The sequence below is a fragment of the Setaria italica genome, chromosome VII (genome assembly GCF_000263155.2).
Source record: "Setaria italica strain Yugu1 chromosome VII, Setaria_italica_v2.0, whole genome shotgun sequence".
NCBI lineage: Eukaryota > Viridiplantae > Streptophyta > Magnoliopsida > Poales > Poaceae > Setaria > Setaria italica.
The window spans coordinates 22142318-22165117 of NC_028456.1; the positions used below are offsets into that span (position 1 = coordinate 22142318).

General features: G+C 50.0%; 3 protein-coding genes across 3 annotated transcripts; 2 read left to right on the forward strand and 1 right to left on the reverse strand.

Annotated features, from left to right (window-relative positions):
• Nucleotides 1–1869: 1869 nt before the first annotated feature.
• Nucleotides 1870–5421, forward strand: LOC101754142 (plant UBX domain-containing protein 4). The gene is made up of 4 exons (XM_004975823.2): nucleotides 1870–2171; nucleotides 3655–3952; nucleotides 4606–4701; nucleotides 4799–5421. Exons 1-4 carry the CDS (start codon nucleotides 1999–2001, stop codon nucleotides 5180–5182), a joined length of 951 nt encoding a protein of 316 aa, XP_004975880.1. The 5' UTR covers nucleotides 1870–1998; the 3' UTR covers nucleotides 5183–5421.
• Nucleotides 5422–5754: 333 nt separating this feature from the next.
• LOC101754533 lies at nucleotides 5755–6747 on the forward strand. Its single transcript, XM_022828522.1, has 2 exons — nucleotides 5755–5946; nucleotides 6136–6747. The coding sequence occupies exons 1-2, from the start codon at nucleotides 5755–5757 to the stop codon at nucleotides 6745–6747; spliced, it is 804 nt and encodes a 267-aa protein (XP_022684257.1).
• A 4890-nt stretch (nucleotides 6748–11637) lies between these two features.
• LOC101754939 (probable long-chain-alcohol O-fatty-acyltransferase 4) lies at nucleotides 11638–14061 on the reverse strand. Its single transcript, XM_004975825.3, has one exon. The coding sequence runs from the start codon at nucleotides 12982–12984 to the stop codon at nucleotides 11956–11958; it is 1029 nt and encodes a 342-aa protein (XP_004975882.1). The 5' UTR covers nucleotides 12985–14061; the 3' UTR covers nucleotides 11638–11955.
• Between the last annotated feature and the right edge of the window lie 8739 nt (nucleotides 14062–22800).

The window sequence follows — 22800 nt, forward strand, 5'->3', positions numbered from 1 at the left end:
CGCTCGGACGTCCGGAGTCAAATCCATCGGACGCTTCCATGGCAGCACCCCAACCTACACGCTCGCTGCGTGCCTCCCTCCTGTCTCGTGGCACACGGCCCGTGCTGCCCCACGCAAAAACTTCTATCTTAGTTTTTATGAATATGCAAGTTACTATGAACATGAGAGATTGCCCACAAAACTTTCAACATGTAAAAAGAAAAAAAAACTGCAAGGCTAAAAATAAATGCTCAGTCCTTAATTATAATATACTCAACAATCCATGCCTGGGCCTGACAGCCTCACATCATGGCCTAGTTGCTCCAAGAAACATGAGCAATCAACATTATCCTTGCTCCTCATAATATAGTTGCTTCAAGAAACATGAGCAATCAACATTATCCTTATGCAATTTGCTCCTCATAATATAGTTAATGATGACCAAATGTTTGACCTACAAATTAAAGACTCGACCAAATTCGCGTTGAAGGATTTGACGTTTCTTCCCAGACTTTTTTGCGGGACCACATCAGGCCAGCAATCCATGGCGGCCGCCGGCCTAGCACCTTCCTACCACTATGCCCTTGGCCTCGCATGGCCGCCATAGGATGGTGCGCGAAGAGGAGGGGTCGCCGCCCCTCGAGCTCGCCGTGGCCACACCGCAACAACTTCATCCAACCTTCCAACGACGCTCCTCGAGCTCACCATTGCCATGCCGCCACCCGCCTGAACCTTGCCCTCGACCTCTACCACCCCTCAAGCTCCCAGTGCGCCCTATGCGTCTGCAGTGCTGCCGTCCGCACGTGCTTCCCGCTGCAACCCGCGCGTCCGCGGTGCCGCGGCTCGCAGTCGTCACTGCTGGTGTTGTCCATGGCGAACATGACCGGGTTGACGGTGAAGAACAGCACAAATTGGGCTTCCTGAGCTCCCCGCAACCTAAACCGAGCTTCAGACACAAAGCTCGAGCTCTTCGCTTCCCAAATCAATCTTTCGGATGCCAAGCTTGAGCTCCCCGCTGCCTGCGAGGATGGACCAGAAGGGCGTGACTGCCGCCGCGGAGGATGGACCAGAAGGGCGTGACTGCCGCCGCTCGCGGCGTCGGCGTAGGAAGAGGAAGGGGCAACCTCCCTCGACGCTTGCGCTTTGTAGCTACCGCGCCATGGCCTTGCACCGTAGATTTCTTGTATCCCGCGTCACTAGGAGAGTTGCAGGAGGGGGAATCGTCACCAGTGCCTTCAGCTGCCGTCACCTACAACGATTTGCACCGGAAGCAAAGGGGCTGCCAGAAAGAGGAGGGGTAGGCTCGCTGCTTGCTGGTTTTGCTTGGCTTGGGCTCATGAAGGGAGTGCGGGATGGAGAAAGAAAGAAGACGACAGGAGAGAGAAAAAACGAACGGTGACGGTTTAACTCCCAGGACTGTCGGTTGATTACGAAAAAAATAAGAGATTTTTTTGCAAAATAATTATGACGGTGGGAAGAAACAACCGCAATATAGATATAGATTACCTTATTAGCACATAAACGCCTGGCAATTTAAGTATCCCGTCCAGACTTTATGTGCACAATGGTTGATCACAATGTCTCAGGGTCGGCAATGTAATAATGTACTTGCCCTGATCAGTGATCAGAACGAAAACCACGTGTTAACCTTTGTTAATTGGGCTCGTTCTCTGGTGGAGGCCCTCCTCAGATTTTTCAGCCTCTATCCAATGGGCTTCGACTACGAAATAGGCCTGATCAGGCCTTGTTTCTAAATGCGTGCCGCCGTCCACGTTTCTTTACGGCCCAACGGGCCAGACGATACGGAGCACCGACTCCGACGATGCGGGGGGAACGCGTGCGTGATACCTCCGCAACCGCAGCCCCGTATATTCCTATTCCCAAGCCTCTAGCCCTCTCTATCGACCCACCCCGAAGCAGAGCTGTTCGACTCCGCGAGTACATACGAGACGACGCGACGCGAAGCGCGAACCAAACCCTACCCACTCGCCGCGACCCCGATCCCCCACCTCGTCGGAGATGAGCTCCGCCTCCAACGGCGGGAAGAAGCCAGCGAGCGGCGGCGGCCGCGGGGGCCCCACCATCCGCACGCTCGCCGACATCAACCGCGGGCCCGCCGGCTTCCCCGGCGCCGGGGGCAGCGGCAGCGACTCCGACGAGCCCCAGGAGTACTACACCGGCGGCGAGAAGAGGTGCATCTCGGTCTCTCTCTGCGGGTTATATGTCTCCCGGTTGACTTTACTCGTGGGATTCCCTGGCGATCGTGCGTGTGGGCATCGGAATCGCAGCCTCTTAATTTTACGATCTGTTAGGTCGAGACGTTAGCTTGAGAAGGGGCTTCAGGGTGAAATCGCTGGATTTAGGTTTATTCGGCGTTTCATCTGTTAGTTTGCGTGGATTTAATTTTGTTTGACATGCGAGCCGTGCGAGATATGGCCATTTGGGGCAACCGGGACTACAGATGTGGTCTGAACGGTAGCAGTTGATGCCCATCAGTTGCAACCTACCGGAAATTTGTGTTGAATTTTATGTGCGGTACTTTTTGGTCGGAACTATGCATGATTGGATTACGCTCAGCATACTTTTGGTGTGAGTGAGCTTGTTGATTTTGGATTATGTGATATATTTCTGTCCATGGAAAGTCACCAGGTGAAAAATATAAGTCACCCACACCTACACTACTATTAAGCTGCATGCTCTTTGCACCTCAACACAAAATCAATGCAGCTGTTAGATATTGAAAAACATGGAGCTCAAACTTGTGGTACATATTCTGACCAAATTTAGTAGTGAAAATATCCATCGATCAGGTGCATCCCTCGAATCATGATGGAAAACTGTTCTACACATGTAATGATGTGCTAGCAAAGAATGCATTTCTTGTTGTGATTACTTTAGTTTATTTAGGTTACCATGAAATTCCTTATCATTCTATGGCTATTTTGGTCGTGATTTTGATGAAAGGAATCGTAAACATTAGATGTGGGTAAGATAACACTGCACATAGCCACTGAAGCCTGAAGGTACTGAAAATTGTTTTTGTACACGTGAATCTGAGTGCTCTACTTGAGTCAGCGAAAAAAGTTACAGGAGAGGGGACATGCCCTAGTAATTTTTTTTTGGGCACAATGCTTGATTATTTCAGTTTCAAGTATAGCATGATGTGCATACATGATTCTACGAAAGAATGAAATAAAACCCGACATGTGTCTGGTGTTTAGGGCAGTTCTTTCAGTCTTAAATATGTAGAATATGGTACCATTAAAACATGGTTGGTACTCATGGAGGGGGGGGGGGGACTTTATGTGGGAAGCCAATAGGAAGGAAAATTCCTACCAGTAGCACCTGAGCTTCTTGTTTCTTTTTAAAGCTTTTCTACATAATGAAGGCCTATCAAAATGGAACTATATTCATAGTTAACGTCCCATGTATGCTACGGACAATATAACCCTTTATGGTGCATTATCTGTTAAGTGCAGAGGCATCACGTTCTACTTACGTAGCACACTTTGTTCCCTCTAGACTTAATGCAAAATATTGGGAAGAAGATCTCTGTAATGTTTAGTCCCATAATTGGCTTAGAGAAGATGTCCACAATGATTAGTATGGGTTTTGTTCGAGTTTTTTAATGTTGATCTTGTGTTCTTCAAGTAATTTTTCTTTATATACGTGCAGTGGGATGCTTGTTCAAGATCCAACAAGAAGGAATGATTCTGACGCAATCTTTGAACAAGCTAGGCAGACGGGTGCTGTCCAAGCGCCACCCCCTTTTCTTGATAGCCAATCTTCCAGCTCGAGGAGCTTTACAGGGACTGGCCGACTGCTTTCAGGGGAGACAACACCATCTGCTGCGCCTGCGCCTCAGGAACCAGTTCACATACTCCACGTTATACACTTGTGGAACAATGGTTTCAGTGTAGATGATGGTCCACTGAGAGCCTATGATGATCCTGAAAATGCAGACTTCATTGAGGTGATTCCTTGTAGTCAAGTAGATATTGTTTAAAAATGTGCTCTCAAACTTCAGAAACTGAAGTTTAAAATTTGTCACATAAAATGGAGCTAGTAGAACAATGGTCGAAGATTTGCATTAGAGACTGAAGAAATGTCAAAACCAATAAGTAAATGAAGGGAGATCGTTGGATACTGCAAGCAATCCACAATCTGCAAGCTTAAACAAGCAGGGCCTTAAACAGGTTATCATCTTGAAAATGCTATTAATTCCGTAAGCCATTCAGCCAAGTTAACTTTGACTGGATATATAAGCTGGAATCTCAAAACACCCTTAAATCTTCATTATAACTTGAGACAGACATCAGCCTTACTGTGCCAGGAAAAAAAATGTAAACTTGTTTGTTGCATTGCTGGTTCTCTGTGATTTTCGTCCCTGATATGCATGTCTTGTACAGCATAATGTTGGGCTGTTCCGTTTGTTCTCTTTCAATATAAGGATTTGTTGAGCTGTTATTTAAGTTGTTGGTTAAGTATTGTAAGAGGTCATCACATACTGTTTGGCTGCTTATTTTTCAGTGGAACATGTAACTGTAAATTTGATGAAGTGGTTGCCATACTAGTTCTTCATAGCTGAATGAATTCATGCCAACTGTACCTTTGTTTGGTTTTCAGAGCCTTAAGATGTCCCGGTGCCCCCAGGAGCTGGAGCCTGCTGATAGAACCACACCAGTTCATGTGAATGTTATGAAAAGACTCGAAGATTACCGGGTGAGTCCTCCACCCTTCATCCATCTACGGTTGACCCAGTTGCATCAGCAATACCTCAAGTCCAGTACATTTATCCTCTCTTGTTTTGTTCATGTAGGAACCTATAAGGCCCCGATCAGCTTTCCAGGGTGTTGGAAGAACCCTTGGCGGTGGACCTTCCACAGATGAGACTTCAGCACCTGCTCCTGCTGCTCCCACTTCAGCACCCCCTGCTGCTTCGAGGTCCACCAGCTTTGTCGTAGACGACTCCCAGCCATTTACATCCATACAGCTGAGGCTGGCTGATGGCACTCGTATGGTCGCCAGGTTCAACATGCACCACACCGTGGGGGACATCAGGTCCTTCATCGACGCATCCCGGCCCGGAGCTGCAAGGACGTATCAGCTGCAGACTGGCTTCCCACCCAAGCAGCTGGCTGACCCAACGCAGACTGTCGAGCAAGCTGGCCTGGCGAACTCCGTTATCATGCAGAAGATGTAAATGCTTCACCAAGCTGGGAACCCAGATGCATAATGCGTCTTTTGAAAACTTAGTATCATCGAGTGGTTGGTCATCGTATCAGACACTGTACTGTGTACTGGCCTATTGCCGTATCAGCCTCGTTGACAGCCTATCAGAGTCGTCAGTGAACTATGCATACATTCATATTTAAATCAACTACTGAATTACCACATCCACGTATTTGCGTGTTTGGTTTTTAATAACCAGTTATTGACTTATTGCTTGCATCACTGCTATAGTTTCTTACGTAATTGGCATGTTGATAGTATAGACATGTCTGCGGGTCTGCCTCCTTCGAAACACGTTATCTGAACGCTAAACTGGATCAAGACGCAACACGATTTCGTTCGTTGTAGTTCAACCGCGTACGTGTTAGGAGCCCCAAGAGTTTACTGCCAACCATTTCGGCCCAAGAGGCCAAGACCCACTTGCCACGCCCGCTGGGCGATAGGGGTGGAAAGTTGGAACCGTGCCCGATGCGGCGACGCCCGATGACGATCAGCACTCGCGCCGCCGCGGAAGCCCCCTTTCCGGGAGCGACTCCCTCCCCCATGCTCCGGCCGCTGTCGTTCTTCCGGCGCCGCGTCCTCACCGCTGCCCTCAAACTTCTCGCCCCGCCCATCTCCCGCTCCCTCTCGACCGCCGCGGCACCGGCAGCCCGCAAGCCGAGCACCGCCGTGGCCGTCCTCTGGGACCTGGCCGCGTCGCGTCCCCCCACCACGCTGCCCCTCTACGACGCCGCCGTGCGCCTCCACCTCGCCGCCACCTCCTTCGGCCGCCTCCGCCTCTCCGCTGCCTTCGTCCACCCGTGCCACCGCCTCCCGGCCCCCGCCGCGCCCGCCGCCACGACCCACCTCTGCCGCGTCTGCGGGCGCCGCTTCCGCGCCCGCGACGCCCTGCTGCGCCACTTCGACGCCATCCACGCCCGCGAGCACGCCAAGCGCCTCGCCCGCATCGACTCCTCTCGCGGCGACCGCCGCGTGCGCCTCGCCGCCGCGCTCTCCCTCAAGCTCTCCAAGTACGAGAAGGCCGCCCGCGAGCTCACCGCGGGCGCGGACGCCGCCGCCGCCACCCCCGCCGACGAGATCGGGCGCGCCGGCGTCCGCGTCGCACTCACACGCACCCCCGCCGCGTCCCTCCGGGAACGCGCGCAGCAGGTGCTCGACGAAGGGTCCGTGGGGTGCTTGATGCTGGTCTCTGGCAAAGACGAGCTCGCCTCCCTGCTTCGGGTGGCGAGGGAGAGGGGCGTGCGATCGGTGGTGGTTGGCGGGGAGTCCGGGCTGGCGAGGTGGGCGGACGTGGGGTTCAGCTGGGCGGAGGTGATCACAGGGAAGGCCAGGACGGCTGCGCCGTCAGTGTCTGGGAAGTGGCGGGACAGGGATGTGCTCAAGGGGCTAGAGTGGAGGTACGAGGAGGACGATGAGGAAGAGGTGGTGTTCGAGGACAGCGACGGCGATGGTGCCGAGGAGTTGGCACGCAAGTCGAAGGGGAAGCCGTGGTGGAAGTTGGACTCTGACGGCGAGGATTCCAGCAACGGTAGCTGAACGATGATTCTCTGTACATAGTCGAGTTTGCTCGGCTTGGGATCCCTTTCAAAGGAAGCATGGATCATGGGCTTCATGGCACGCTGGTGGTGTCATGAACTCATCATATCATCTTAAGAGTAGCAAGATTTTGTGCGCCAATGTATCGATCGCCTCTGATGATCTTGTAACATGGAAGAGGTAGATCTGTTCGAGAGCTCTGTTTGGATCTCCTAGTTATAGCTGATGCCATTTGAACGATAACCAACATCAGTGCTGCGGTCTAGGATGCACATGTCAGAATGAAACGCAATCCCAAACGCATTCCATGGTGCCGGTGTCTCTTGTAGAAGGCAGCTCCACCGTTGCCTCTACGCCACTGCTGTCGACGTCCACGTCACTACCGCACGTAGCCGCTGCGACTGCGAGGAAGTCTGGCGCGTGGCTGCCGTCGACAGCGCAGTCCGACCGCTGGGGAGCTGCAGTTTGTGAGCTCTCCAGCGCAGTTTGTGGCTGTTCGTCAGGCCGGCGGGCAATGCACTACGGATTTGAAGTTGGGTCGCCGTTGCCGAGCCGCCCGGCGGAAGATTCCGGTTGTGAGTTGTGACGCTCCTACCTCCCGCTGGCAGCTGGCTAGCAGCAGCCGCGCAGGCACCACGCCTGATAAGCACTTGTTAATCGACTGGAACCGAATACAAAATGAACCTTGTTAATGCTGGATCGACACTACAATGAGTATTAGGAACCAACGAAACGACTGTAATACTGAAACTCGCTATACGAGATACAGCCTGACTAAACCGCATATCAGCATGTTACTGTCAATTTGCAAACTCTGACTCTGCAGACAACAAAATTGGGTTGTCAGTACCATACGGCGGATCAATCAAACCAAATGTGCTGCCGCGGCCAAATTCCGGCGATCCCACTCTAGGAACGCCAGCGACCCCTCGCGCTCCGCCAAGCAGCGGAGTTGGGACATGTAAACTGACGCGTAAGGGCTTCAGGCGGCAGTAATGCGCGCGGCGGTGCTGTCGTTGTCGTCCCGATGGCACGGACCGCGGGCGCGGACACGAAGGACGACGTACGGCGGGGATATGCCGCCGTCGCGGAGCGCAACGCAGCGAGGGGTCAGGAGAGGTGCGCGTTCAAGGGCGGAGGCGACGCCGATGGCCGTGGAGATGACAGTAGGGAAGCGTGTTGTGACGTCGTGGGTGCCGGCGATGCCAAGCGCGGCGGCGAGGCGAGCACCAGAGCCGCGCCAGGAGGGTCGGGGGTGGACGGTATTTCATTTGACGTCCACCCGGGGTCCGGAGGACCGTTGGATCCGGAGGCTGCGGCTACGATTGGATATGATGAAGCGATGGATTTTTTTTTATTTTTATATATCTGTTTTACGAATGTGTAGGAATAAATAAGCCATCTGAAAATTTGCAGAATTGGACCCTGCCACCGGATTAAATGGCGGTAAACGACTACCGCCGTCTCAACCGGTGGTAAGAAAAGATATCGCCGGGTGAAATGGCAGTAGCTTCGTGCGTGCACCACGTCAACTGCCAAATCTGCTTACCGCCCTCTGGTCCAGCGGTTGGCACACATGTTCCAGCCGCGCGTGGGATGAGGCTATTTCCACCGTGCCATCCGACGGTATCCGGTTCCACCAGGGGGTGGTAACAGGTGCCGCCAATTCAAATGGTAGGAGTGGGATCGTTACCGCCGCCTGATTCAACGGTAGCTATCCTGCGTCTTTAAAAGCCACGGAGCGGCCACCCCCAAGCGTGCGTGCGTGCGCGCGCCTTTAAAAGCCACGGAGCGGCCGCCCCCAAGCGTGCGTGCGTGCGCGCGCCTGTTTCCAGAAATCGAGAGGAATGGAGGGAGCGGCCGGGAGAGAAGAGGAAGCGAGTGTGCGGCTGAGAGAGAAGAGGAAGGGAGGGAGGGAGGAGAAGAGACAGAAAGGGAGGGGGAACGGAAGTGGAGATTGAATTCTGGATCTTCGATTCGTTTGAGGTATTATCACAAATCCTCTAGTTTATATTAACTCATAGTTGGTAGATATAGTAGTTGATGTAGTAGCTATATAAATGGTATAGTAGTAATTAGTAGATGAAATCTAGATGTTCATATGAGACATAGAAAAATATAGGTTTATTGGTGTATTGGATTTAGCTTAGTTATTTATGTTATAGTTCATATGAGACATAGAAAAATATGGGGTTCCATTATGGAATGAGCGTCCAAAATGCCACTGTAGCTTCCGTGCGTTGTTGCAAGTATGGGAGGATCGCATACCTAGGGAGAATAAGGGGTGTAGGTACTTCAAGTGTCCCGACATTGATGATGATTTCAAGATTAGTCCGTTCATAAACATTTTGAATATGTTTTCTATGTACCGGTACCGTGAACTAATCAGGATTGAACATGCAAGTATACACATTTATGGAATGGATAGACACTAGGTCTGCAGGGGAGGTGCCTATAATCCCAGTGGTGTTAGAAACCAAAGTCCAATACTATGGTAGGCCGGAAGCGGCTCGAGATGCGGTACGTGCTACTCAGCTCAAGCAAGAGCGATGCATCCGCCAACAACAGATCCATTTGAAGGGCAAGGAGGATGAACTGTAGAGGCAGCGCGACTAGTTAGGTGCTCAAGAGGCAGCATTGAAACGGTAGGAACTCGTCAGGTGCAACTCCTCAAGGAAAAAGAGCGATAGAAAAAGATGAAGAAGCAGAATGTTCCTCCAGAACAGCGAGGAAGGAGAAACTTCCCCGGTTCACCCAGTAGAACATTACCTTTGCTCCACCAATTTACTTTACCTACAACATTTTATTCTAGGGAAGGTGCTCTTTAGCTTTGTCATGTTAGGCGCCTCGGATGCCATTGTACCATTGTTTGTACCGTGATAACATTTCGTCTCCATGCTTCGAGTACTCAGATTCCACACTATTCCCATTTTACTGCTCTGCTGCCAGTACAATACTCAAATACTACTAAACCACTACTGACATGAATCCTCACTGAAAAGCCTACACTATACACTGCAATGACCCTAAACGTGAGCCTTCTCAGGCAGATGGGACTCGACACTGAGCCCTACGTCCCTGCACCTCTGCAAAACCTATATCTAACCTTTTTTCAGAATGATTGAACACGACAGGGTACTGAGCACATGGGGCACAATGCATCTCCATCTCAACACTCCTTATATTGGACCTCCCTTTCCCGTATCCTTCCACACCAGTGAGCAGGAGCAAGAATAATGGCATCCGCAAGAGGGAGAGGTCGTGGGAGGAGGGGATGTTCCTATTCCCACCATCACTTGGCCAGGTTCTTTTGGTCCAACGGAGTATGAGGCACCCCTCGACGACTTCCCTCTATATAACAGGGCTGACTACGCCCCTCCAAACTCCCTTAGGCCTTATGACAACCGTCATGATGCGTGGCTAACGTGTCACCATGACGTGGCTTGTGTCGTCTAACTGTTTGATGGCTACAGTGGTGAAAGCTGGCATTTCTTTCAATGCCTGTATGCAAGTTATTACTTCTTTACTCTTCCTAAGCTTTTCGTGCTACAAACTAACATCACGTTCAGTCTTATCTCGATGAAGGAATCTACTGCTACGCAAAGTGGGCCGATTCTCCACTTCGTGAGCCAACCCAAGAGTACATCCACTACCTCAAGAGTAAGATCTTTGACCTCAAGCGTAAGGTCGAGTATCTTCAATCCGAAGTTGATGCAAATCCTTGGGTGGTTAACATCGCACGTGACTTGATTTGTACCGATCCATGGTGCAAGTGCCCCTACCACCACAACAAGGATCACCTCCCGTCTCCACCATCCTCTGGGGGTGTTGGCTACTATGAGGCTGGGTCCTCCCAGCTCTCGCAAAGCCAGTTCTACTAGAAAGTAGAGATGGCTCTATCCCCAGCTTTTCCAATTAACTAAGGCATGTTAGATTTAGCAACGGCACATGTTTAGGATAGCATCAGTGCCACACATGACACTGTAATCTATAATTAATTGTTCACTCTAGAGTTGTTGGTGTTCGTATGTTGTGCACGAATTTCGTATCTATCTATTGTAATTTCGCTGGAAACAGCTATGCATCTAATGGTCGGGAGTTCATTCATTTTCAATTATTTTCTCGAAGCGCTCTACCTCTCTTAAATTATGAAGTTTCACATTGCAACCAATAGTGACACATCTGAATATTTAGTGCTTCCAAAATATTTAGTGCTTCCAATGTAACTTGATTTCTTTTACTATCATAAAAAATTACATAAAAACAAAATAAAAAAATAATTTACAGCCAGTGCATACGGTTATAGCTGTTTGAACTGGTTATAGCTGCCTCCACACAATAAAATGGACAAAACCGGCCTTTGGTGCGAATTGGCTAGCTCAAACGACGGTAGCCAGCTACCGCCCTTTCACTCAGTGGTAACCAGCTGCTGTCATTTCAAACGGCGGTACCTACATCCACCACTCCAACCGCCATTTGATCCGGCGGCAGGATCCAAATCTGTAAATTTTCGAATCGTCTATTTATTTCTGCAAATTCGTAAAAAATATAAAAATAAAAAAAATTTCGAAGTGATGCAGCAGCGTTGCTGGGCCAAGAGTAGGCCCAGTTACTTGAGCCCATCCTTCTTTTTGTTGAGGCCCGCGTCAATTTGTTCTGTGTCGCCCCAGCGCTTCTTGTTATAATTCCTGCCGCTTTGCCCGACGACACAAGTCGCCCGCCGCCGGCGCGGCGAGCCACGGAGGCACCATCAATTCCGTCGGTTGTCACTTGTCAGTTGTGACGCCCTAGCAGCAGCCGATGATCTATCGACTGAAACCGGATAGAAATTGCAAACTATGCTGAACATAGCCTGACCAGATTCAAGCATACGCTGGAAAAGGATTGCTTTCGAGTTTCGAGTATTCATTACTGAACCTTGTCAACGCTGAATCGACACTGCTCTAAAAAAAAACGCTGAATCGACACTGCAAACAGTATTAGGAATCAACGACTGTAATCTCTGAATCTTGCTGAATCTTGTCATTCTGATTTCTGAATCGACACTGCGAACACTACCGTAAGTATTCATTACTGAACCTTGTCATTCTGATTTCTGAATCTTGCTATACACGATACGCCAGTCTCACTAAACCGCGTATCAGCACGTTGCTCTCAATTATGCAATCTCTGACTCTGCAGGCAACCAAATTGGATTACACGGTTCAATCAAGTCAACTGTGCCGCCGCGGCCAGATTCCGGGCAGCCCGCTCCAAGAACGCCAGCATCCCCTCGCACTCGGCGACGATGGCCTTGTCCAGCCCGCTCCGGATCACGGGCGCGAAGAAGAGACACGACCCGGTCCCCACCACGAACGCCAGCGTGAGCGCCGTCGCCACGGGGCGCGGCAGCCGCCGCCGCGGCCCCAGCCGCGCCGCGCACCACCGCTCGGCGACCGCGCACGCGCCGTGCAGCGCGAAGAACGCGGTCACCTCCCCGGTCCCGACCTCCAGCGTGATGTAGTAGAACATGACCTCGTGCATGGCCCCGGACACGAGGAACGCCGCGAGCACGCCCGCGGCGGGGCCGAGGCGGGCGCGCACGGGGCGGTACACGCAGGGCCGGAGCACGCCGGGGACCATGAGGTTCCACCGGCGGCCCCAGAAGTCGCGGAGGGAGGAGGCGAGGTAGGGTCGGTCGAACTGCGGCTCCAGCTCCGCGCCCAGCAGCGCGCGGGCGAGCGCCGCCGCGGAGGCGAGGAAGAGCTCCAGCATCAGGTACACGTGCGCGCCGTCGAACGCGGGCACGGCGCACGCGGGCATCCGGGATCTGTAGCACCGGGCGGAGACGAGCGCCGCGAAGAGCGCCGCCTTGGCCGTGTAGGACAGCAGGAATCCTGAAGGGAGGGAGCGGGACGGCGGCTGCTGGCGCTGCTGCCTGTCGTCGCGGACCTTGATGGGCAGCGCGGCGCACGCGACGAAGCGGACGAGCGGGAGGGCGGGGTGGAGCGGCCCGTGGCCGGCGGCGAGGAGGAGGAGCTTGAAGGCGCAGAGCCAGACGAGGAAGAAGGCGGAGACGGTGCGGAGGTGGATGGAGGAGAAGGCGAAGGGGAGGATGGGGAGGAAGAGGAGCACCGGGAGGAGCGCCGCGAGGCGGGGGATTCCGGGGGGCAGGCGCGAGGTGGCGAGCCGCGCGTAGGACAGGGCCCCGGCCACGGCGGCCGAGACCACGGCGAGGGCCGCTAGCTCGGACGCCATGCCTGCCTGACTGCCTTGCCGGCTAGCCGTCGTCCGTTGACCAATGACCACGGCGGGCAAAGGCCGATCGAGATCCGGATGAGGTCGCGTGATGTCGATCGAACTGGCGATGGAATATATTAGTAGAAATGGCGATCGCAAGGAAGAACTGAAAATGCATCCTGCGCCACGCAGGTTGGGTTAAGAATTGGGAATGAAAAGAAAGAAAAGGGTTTCGTATGCATGTGTAACCGTTGTGTCTTCTCCACTCTCGTGCCGTGCGATTGCCGTCCAGTTGTCGAGCTTGAGCATCGCAACGACGATGATGCCAGCGCCCGGTGGTGGCAACCCGCAGTGCTGGCACTGGCAGCATCGCGGAGCTCGGTCGGTGCGCCGCGAGGCGGGGGGTCCCGGGGGCCAGGCACGAGGTGGCGAGCCGCGCGTAGGACAGGGCCTCGGCCGCGGCGGCCGAGACCACGGCGAGGCCGGTAAGCTCGGACGCCATGCTTGCCTGACTGCCTGCCTAGCCGGCTAGCCGTCGTCCATTGACCAATGATCGGCCAAAGGCCGATCGAGATCCGGATGGAGTCGCGTACTCGCGTGACGTCGATCGAACTGGCGATGGAATATATCAGTAGAAATGGCCATCAAAGGGAAGAATTGAAAATACATCATGTGCCACGCAGTTTTTGGGTTAAGAATTGGGCATGAAAAGAAAGAAAAAGGTCCCGTATGCATCTGTAACCGTCGACCGTCGTGTCTTCTCCACCCTCGTGCCGTGTGATTGCCGTCCAGGTCCGGTTGTCGAGCTTGAGCATGACAGTGACGACGCCAGTGGCCAGTGCCCAGTGGAGTGGACGTTGGTGGCAACCCGGCAGCATGGCAGAGCTCGGTGCCAGCAATGGCGGTAATGTAGATGATGATGATGCTGAAGCTACAACCGGGCTTCCAATTAAGCCAAATATGTGTGCCGGAACGGACAGGGTTGAACCTGATTTTCTCTGATTGACCCCTTTTCTGAATGGTGGATTGGCAGCCGGAGCTTTCAGAAAGTTCCAATGGGGAATTCCCTGTCAGAATGTTGTATATATTTGCTACAAGTCTGCAACTATGGAAGTGTTCTAATTGGTTGTGACTTGTGAGTGACAAGGTGCTCTCACACGGTGGGAGCGGGAGCAACTCGGCAGCCGGCAGCCGCCGATCAGCACGAGCACGAGCAGGCGAGCACCCGTGCGGGGCCGGCGGCGACACGCGCGATGCACCATGGTATGGGCCGCAGTTTAAGAGGCACAAGGAGTGTCGCGCCTTGGTCGGCCTCGGCCCGGTTCGCTTGTGGCGCGGACTGGCGGTGCGACGACCTCTCCTATCGCGCGCCGATCGCACTGCACGCACGGTCAGCGTGAGGCCGTGAGTCCGTGACCGCACGCATATCGCATCGGCTCGGTCGCGTGCGACGCCGTGGCTAGCTTCCTGCGAAGGGGGACTAGAGGAGGAGTCGCCGTCGCTGTTACCGGGCCGCCGCGCCAGTCGCACGACACGAGACGCGGTGATCGCGCGGGTGGGGTGGATCAGCGACGAGCTCGTGGGATCTCCCCAACGACGCCACGCTAGGGTCCGCCTGACGCTCGAACCCAGCGACACCTCGCCGGCCCGGGGAACCAGCACAGGCCGGGCTGTGCATGGCGCCGGCCCCGTTGAAAACGAAGGCGCATACGGCCTACGGCCGGCGCCGCGGTTGGCACGCCCGCCAGCGTCCGGTACGTTACGTAGCGCGTACGGCGCGGAGCCCGGAGACGATTTGCTCGTGTGAACGCGCGGCCATCCTCGTCGTTCCTCCCGGATGCGACGCAAGTACCTGAAGAACAACGACGGATTAGCGACCGGGCTGCGTGGCAGGTCCATCTACATTCCCCGTGCAATTAAGCACGGCGAAAGCGTTGCCCCACGGCCGGCCGGCCGGCTCCTCGCCGGTCGTCGGCGGAGCTGCTGGCAGGCGTACGTACAGGATCCACGTCATTTGTTACAGTAGGCCACGCGTTTGGTAGGCGCGGTAGGACGGAGCAAACAGCAAAGGCCCCCCTTGAAAGCGAGGAATAATTCCGAATTCCTTTCTTCATTTATGGATCTACCCCGACCTGACGGCCCTGGTGATGGCGATCTTGCTCGGATCAGGGTTCAGGGATGGTCACGCCCGCGACTTCCATGATGGCCCGAGGTCGGTCCATGCTCCCATCGGCGTAAATGCTCACCCGATTACGAGCAGCGCTGTGCAGGGAACGGTCGACTACTCGCTGGCACGTACGGTCGAAACATGGGCTCTCTATACTGATCCATAGCAGCGTACGTATATCTGAAAAACTAGACCAGCACGGTTTTTTTTTTTAAAAAAAGTCATTATAGAACGAGAACGAACGAGCTCAATGTACGATTCAGAGAGGTAAATCTGTACAAATAGAACTAAACGAAGATCGTGCATGGCTAATCTCTATGACAATTGACAAATTAAGTTGGCTTCGCAACATCGTCTCCTCGATCATGCACTATCAGCTGTTCGTAACAAGACGTACATATCCATCTGGGACTAGGATGAGAGCAAGAGGATTTACAAACACACGAAGATAATGCGCCTTATCCTCATACCCCCTATGCCAATGAAATTTCCACTATAAAGTTCCAAACTAAAGCAAACTTACTGTTGGCCCGTACCTCTCTGGGTGAAAGAACCCAATATTTTGAAGCTCAATATACTCCATCTCATTCCAGGTTGCATCTACTCAATAGTATTAACTTAAATGCAAATATCTCTTCCAACATTTTTAAAGTAAACCTTTGAGAACGACATGGCTAGATTTGTCTTAAAAAGCTTTCAAATTAGTATAAACATTACTATATTTTGCATATATAGGCTTCATGCCATTCATCATTTGTCAAAGATAATGTCGCTCAACTAATAAACAACAATTACTAGCTAGGGAGCTAGTGCTATGCACCAAAAACATCCTAACTAACTCAAAGTTCAAACATATTCCTTAACTACTAGTAGGAATATAACAGATAGAACTTATTTAAGTTTTTGATAACTACTTTGCAAGCAAGTCGTCTAATTTATTGTGCTACGCTGTTACTCCATGTCTCCAGCATTGACAGATATACATGTACTACTAACTGGTAATGAAGTTCGATAGATGAGTTCGTTCATCTATAAAACAAAAGTTGTGCTCCCTCCGTCCCAAAATACTATTGGTTTTAGTTTTTCTAGATACATAACATTTACTATGTATTTAGACATAATATATATCTAAATGTATATCAAATCTATGTACTTAGAAAACCCAAAACAAATAGTAATCATGAACGGAGGAAGTATATTCCTAGCCGTACGTTAGATACAGTTCTCCCATGCAAGATGCAACCAATGAAGCAGAATGTTTTAATCAAATGTAGAATGCAACAAACTTAGAAATGCCATTAATTAACAAGATCCCATGTATAAGACAATTAGAATATTGTAGTATAAGATTTGTAATCGAGGTTTATAACATATACATGAAGAGACAAAAATGAAAATGTGATGTTTTGCTGACCTAATTCACAATTTATTTGTTAAATAGTTACAGATTGATATAATTTTCCAAATGAACCTTTGTGTATTACCAAGAATGCAAAGCATCTAGGTAGAACCAGACCATGCTTATCTCTACTAGGTAATATATTTTCAGCCATTAAATATCTTTACGTCCTATCCTAAAAGTAAAATTACATACTCCTCATTTGGAGTAGTTAGTAGAAAAAACTATGTTAATATATAATAACAACTAAGTTGATTCCTCATTTGGATTTTCTCCGTCTAGCAACAAATAAGTCACAACCCAGTGATGTTTTCACTACAAACTTAAAAACAATTAATATCCATTATTTAAACTTAATAATATAAGAGGGTATCGATAACCCAAGTATTCAACTATAAGGCCCGTAGAGAGAATTTTTTCCCCCAGAAAACACTGGTGGACACAAGTATTTGAGAATGCATATGAGTGGATAGTAATGCAATGACAAATGATCGATTCTGTTTTCAGCAGTAAACTAGCTATTTCATTCCCTGTCATAGCGCGGATTTCAGTCCTCGCATTGGGAGTTGTTGCAATGCCATTGCATTGGAAAAGAAAGACATGCATGTGAAGCTAGAAGGACTGCCTCAGCTAACTGCTGGCCGATACGTTATCATGACATGCTAGTAGGGGCTAGCTCTTGCTTTGGCAGCAGCTGCACCTCTCACAGATATGCAAAGCTGGGGCAGTCAAAGGATCTTGTTTAGCAGGCCTGGTCTTACTTATGCCCGTGATTTGTGAATACGGTTGGGCTCTAATTTGTCGCATAGAGTAGCATGTAATGAACAGCGCTCCTTTTTTTCTCACAAATAAAAGATATGAGTATATGTAAAAAAGTAAGGTAAAGCTAAACTTACAAGTTCTTATTAGAGAAGCATCTATAACAAGAAGATATCAAAGATATATATGGATCGAAGCTAGAAGATGCACATGTATTTCATGTCGTTCATCTCCTGCTACTATGTGACATGTTATCTCTCTAGACAGACGGTTGGATATATTCAGATCATCAGTCAATCAAGATACACGTATGCATCAAAACTAATCATCGAAGTTCTTTAACTAGAGTTAATAGCTCAAAGAGGAGAAATAATCCACATAACCAATAATGAAATATTACATGAATAGAACTTCAAAATAAAGACCGAAAGAAATCAATCAAGATAAACGAATCTTGTTTGCACAAACCATATATAGAAGGCAGAATAGGAACAGGTAGGAGTAACAGATATAGCATAGCATGACATACTCTCGCACAAGTACGTAGATCCTAGCTGGAAAGAAGACGGATTTCGGACCAAGACGCTTGATTCCCCAAAGCCATGGCGCAGCGTACAAAAGAAGCTGAAGGGAGAGGAGCTAGTCTGCTGGAGGAAGAAGACGAAGGAGCCAGGAGAACTGCACCGATCTGATGATGGCCTCTTGACTCACATGAGAGGAGTACAAGAGCAGATCAACCACGCCATCATCATGCACCATGCATCTCTCTCCCTCTCGCTTTCTGTCACCTCCCCATCTCTCTCCTCCTCCGCGGCCCCCTCGCACGCCGCCGCCCTTCTCTCTCCGCCCCCGCTTTTCTCATCGACTATAGCTTCTCCGGCCTCTTCCTCTTGGAGGTAGGTGGAGGCGACTCTTGAGGTGCGGTGTGGCAATCATGGCGGCCGAGGGCCCGAGGAGCTTGCTGGGGCAGCATGATTGCATCTTGGAAGTAGTAGGGGGAGGAGAGGCTGCAGAGGCTCCTCGCATCACATGGTGTGGCATGATGGAGGCACACATCTCGCTAGCAGCCGCAAACATCTCCCTTGGTTTATTGGGCTCGCTCGATCGGCCTCGCTGATCTTCTTTCTAGGGGGTCTCCTCCCCCTTCCTCCTATAATGTGATGGTGACGGCAGTGGATTGTGATGGGGTTTGGCCAATCTAGCTCCAAGGCTAGCTAGGGCATTTCTAATGCAAAACAGCAGTGAGGAACCTATATAATATTGGTACTCTTACCGGTGATTTTTACTCTTACAGCGCGTCCCTTCTATGGACAGTGGCACGGTGTCGTCCACATATTATCACCAGCAAAAATATCACGCATGGATAAAAAACTAGCGCAACATTCTTATTTGCACGAAGATTCCTTCCACCGCACCCGAATCTCGTTTTGCAAGTGCAACCTCATCCTCTCCCCTTGCTGCTTCTGCTTTGTGCTCCCTGCTCTGCTCCCTATCGATGCCAGTGCTCGAGACGGCGAGATCGGCGGTGGAGGCTGATGCTGGCCCGCTTCCCCTTGTACGGCTCCGCTTCCTGCTGCTCTGTCAGACAGTGCCCTCCTCCTCTCTGTCCCTCCCGCTGGCCCACTCCCCCAGGCTACTCTGCTTCCTGCTGCTCTGCTCAGCTGTGCCCTCCTCCTCTCCGTCCCTCGTGCCTCGCCGACGCGGGGGCTCCTCCCCAGCCTGCTCCACTTCCTGCTGCTCTACCCGACCGCGCCCTCCTCCTCTCCGTCCCTCCCGCTGGCCATGGTGCCTCGCCGTCGCGAGGGCTCCTCCCCAACCTGCTCTGCTTCCTGCTGCTCTGCCCAGCAGCGCCCCCTCCTCTCCCTCCCTCCCACTGATAGGGGGTAGCGCTCCAAGGGCCTTGTCGAGGTGACGGAGAGGATGGAGAAGAAGAGATCAAGGCTGACACGCTGCAGCTAAGCATCATCGTGCACGTCGGCACTGGCAGCAGCCGCAGCAGGATCTTCAGCACTGATGGCCATAGGAGCCTAGATCTGAAGATAGCCCCCGACTGCCATGTTGCAATAGGTATCTCACGATGTTGCAGTAGGGATTCTTGGATGTTGCAAACGCTGTAGATGCGCACGGGTGTTGCGGATGAACGTATCGTCTGATGTTGCACGATTGATTTTCTGAGATGTTTCGATGTTGCAATAGTTGGCTTTTGTTGTTTCATCTGTCAATTTTTCATGTTGCAATATTTCTTCCCGTACGAGCTCAACCCCAACTCAACATATGATGATTTTTTGGAAATGTTGCATGAAACATGTGTTCAATGTTGCGGTGGGAATTTTTCCTCATGAATATTATGTTTACATTGAACTATTTTTTTCACATCTTTTTCATGTTGCAACCATAGATTTTCGATGTTGCAGCTATTTTGTTTTGATGTTGCAACGGAATGTCGGATAATTAGTGGTATTTATTATGGTACTACTATAGCCGTTAGATTTAAAACGGATGGTGATGCATGCATCCGACGGGAGTTGCTCCCGCCGGACGTTCGAGCGCTAGCAAGGCCGTTTTTACTTTATTTGTCTCTAAAAACTGGAATATATTAGCAAAGAACTGTAAATTAAAGAAATAAACAACTTCTAAAAGTTACAATACTTTTAAACAGGTACTTTCCTTTCTCATCCCTTTTACCAAAAAAGAATTAAATAGATTTACACATAATTAAAAGGGCATTGTAGTAATTTTTCACTATTTTTGTGGTACTTCTCTTTCGATACTTCATTGTACTTCCTTTGTTTCCACCATTCGATTTCGCCGGATGGACGGCTCTTATTTTTTTCAAGCACTCTAAAATTTCTCATAAAACAAAGGGCATATATGTGAAGTAATTTGAAACTCAGGGATGGAGTAATCATATTTACTCTTGCAATTTGAACAGTGCAAATATATTTTATGAACGCTCATATCGTAAATTAGTCTTTATTAAGTGTGAGAAAAATCAGTAATGCTTCCGTGGGAAATGTTAAATGAGGACAAATGTCTTGATTCAATAAATTTTGTCATAAATTTGTGATTTTGATTAAAAATTCTACGTGTACTCTGATCTACAAAACACTAGGAATGTATTTTACATTTAAATTTTCTGGTTTAGTCTTTTACATGCATGTTTCAACGTGCCGAGGTATATGAATTACAAGCAAAGCTATATCTTGGAGCGACAAGATCAAAAGCACTGACATGATCATTTTTTATAAAAAAAGGTACAAAAGTCAAAAAGGAAAAAAATCAGCCAAAGTTAACTGACCGCTTTTTGTTTGAGAATAAACTACACTGGTGGCGCTAGGGGAGCACAGAAAGAAGGGGTAGGTGGGGTTTCTATTTGGTTGGTGGTTGGTTCTCAAAAATGTCTTCCCACCGCTGATCTACCGCGAATTTGGTGGTGCGAAATGCATCTACTACATTAATTTTCTTCAGTCAAGTTAATCAGTCAATGTTGTTTATGATACTATACTCATTTCGTTTCATTTAAGTTATTTGATTTAGGATAAAACTAAAATGATCTACGATTTGAAGTAGAGCGAGTATATTTTATTATATCAAAACGTCAGAAGAATAAGTACATATGCTACTCCTTACATTTCAAAATAACTTATGCGTCGTATGCTATTCTTCATAAGCTTGCAGAAACTTGACCTTGATCGGTGCTTCAAAGAAAAGAAAAGAAAATCTTTCCAAGCAAGATGCAACTGCATGCATCATTGGTTTCTGTGGTGAAATGCATTTCTCTTGTAAGCACACAGGCTATACGTCACATGTGACATGGCTAGCTGATGTGCGCCCTCCATGTTGCTCCTTCCAGATTGCAGGCCGGGCAGGCACTGCCAGCGCTGCATGTTGTGCATGGATGCTTACCGCCTTTTTGGTGATGGGGAATCATGGGAAAGGTGCGCGATGCATGCACTGTGCACTGACCGGAATGTCATGGAGTCATGGTCCGCGCACCGATCTATCAAGCGTCCACTGAACGTGCCATGGTGCAGAGATCTCGCCAAGATCTCCGAGCTATGAAATAGTGCAGCCCCTTCAAAAGATCTGGAACCTCCAACTGCTGCTATGATCAACATCTACCCTAGGCTATACTATCCAGCCGCAAGAGAGTCCATGAATGCATTGTCATTGTGCAAAATTTGCTTTTCCAAAAGCCCGTACTGAAAAGCAGATTCTACTTACACTTCGTTCTTGGTTTCTGTAGTTTAATCGCACAGCTTTTGGTTAATCTGTGAAAAAGCTGAGAAATAAGCTGCGCAAAACTGAAGTGTAGGATGTTCATCAAGGCTACTGCGCTACTATAATGTTTTCCTTCCCAGGTCAGGAATTTCACCAAGAACAATGTAGCACCGACTTTTACCGGAACAATCTCATATGTAAAACCTACTTTTATCCAAATGCGAGGCCACCAGATCACCATCTTACCAAAAGAAATAAATGGCGCATGATTGGTCTGATGAGTCCCTTTTACTCTCCAGAGCAGAAACGAGCAAGGGGAGAGACGCTGCAGATCCATGGTGCCAGCCAGCGGGGTGTCCCCCGAAGCGAAAACAGGCGATTCGCATGGGCTCGTGGCCCGGTCACCTGTAATTCTGGGGATGTCCCAGGAGCATTCATTTTCATGTGCCCGGCTGATGACGGATTGTCTTGTGCTGGCTATCATGATGCCCCATATATGTCGAGCGGCATGATAAGCCGGCAAGGAGGGGAGGAGATCGCGCGCAAGGAATAAGTTGGTGGGCGCACGGCGCACGGGCATCCGATGCAGCTCCTGGTAGCTCCCACTGCCTGCCTTGCACGGACCCATCTGGAATAGACTCGCCACTGTCTACTTGCCTAGCCTGGTGGCTGTGCCCTGGTCTGGAAAAACTGAACTCGTTGCACCATCTAGGAATCTCACAGAAACTATGAAAAGAATGATGGTTGCCATCTGCGATGAAACAAATGTTTCGGGTTTCAGTAGATTGACCCGTTTATAGGTTTGCATAGATGCTTGTTACCTAGGGTGTTTGGATACCACTCGCTAAAGTTTAGCTCCTGTCACATCGGATGTTTGGATACTAATTAGGAGTATTAAATATAGGCTAATTATAAAACTAATTGCACAGATGGAATCTAATTCGCGAGACGAATCTATTTAGTCTAATTATTCCATGATTTGACAATGTGGTGCTACAGTAACCATTTGCTAATGATGAATTAATTAGGCTTAATCGATTCGTCTCGCGAATTAGTCTAGGGATTCTGCAATTAGTTTTACAATTGGCTCATGTTCAATCCTCCTAGAACATCTGATGTGACGTGACACTGTTAATATCCAAACACGCCCAGGACAGAGCATCTAGTTTTCGGACATGGTAGACCATCTGTTTGATGATGAACGCATCATGTGCTGAATCTGATCATCACTGTACACGCGTTGGTTTTGTTGGGCCTGTAGGGCATGGTTTGCGGGTGCGGTGGATTG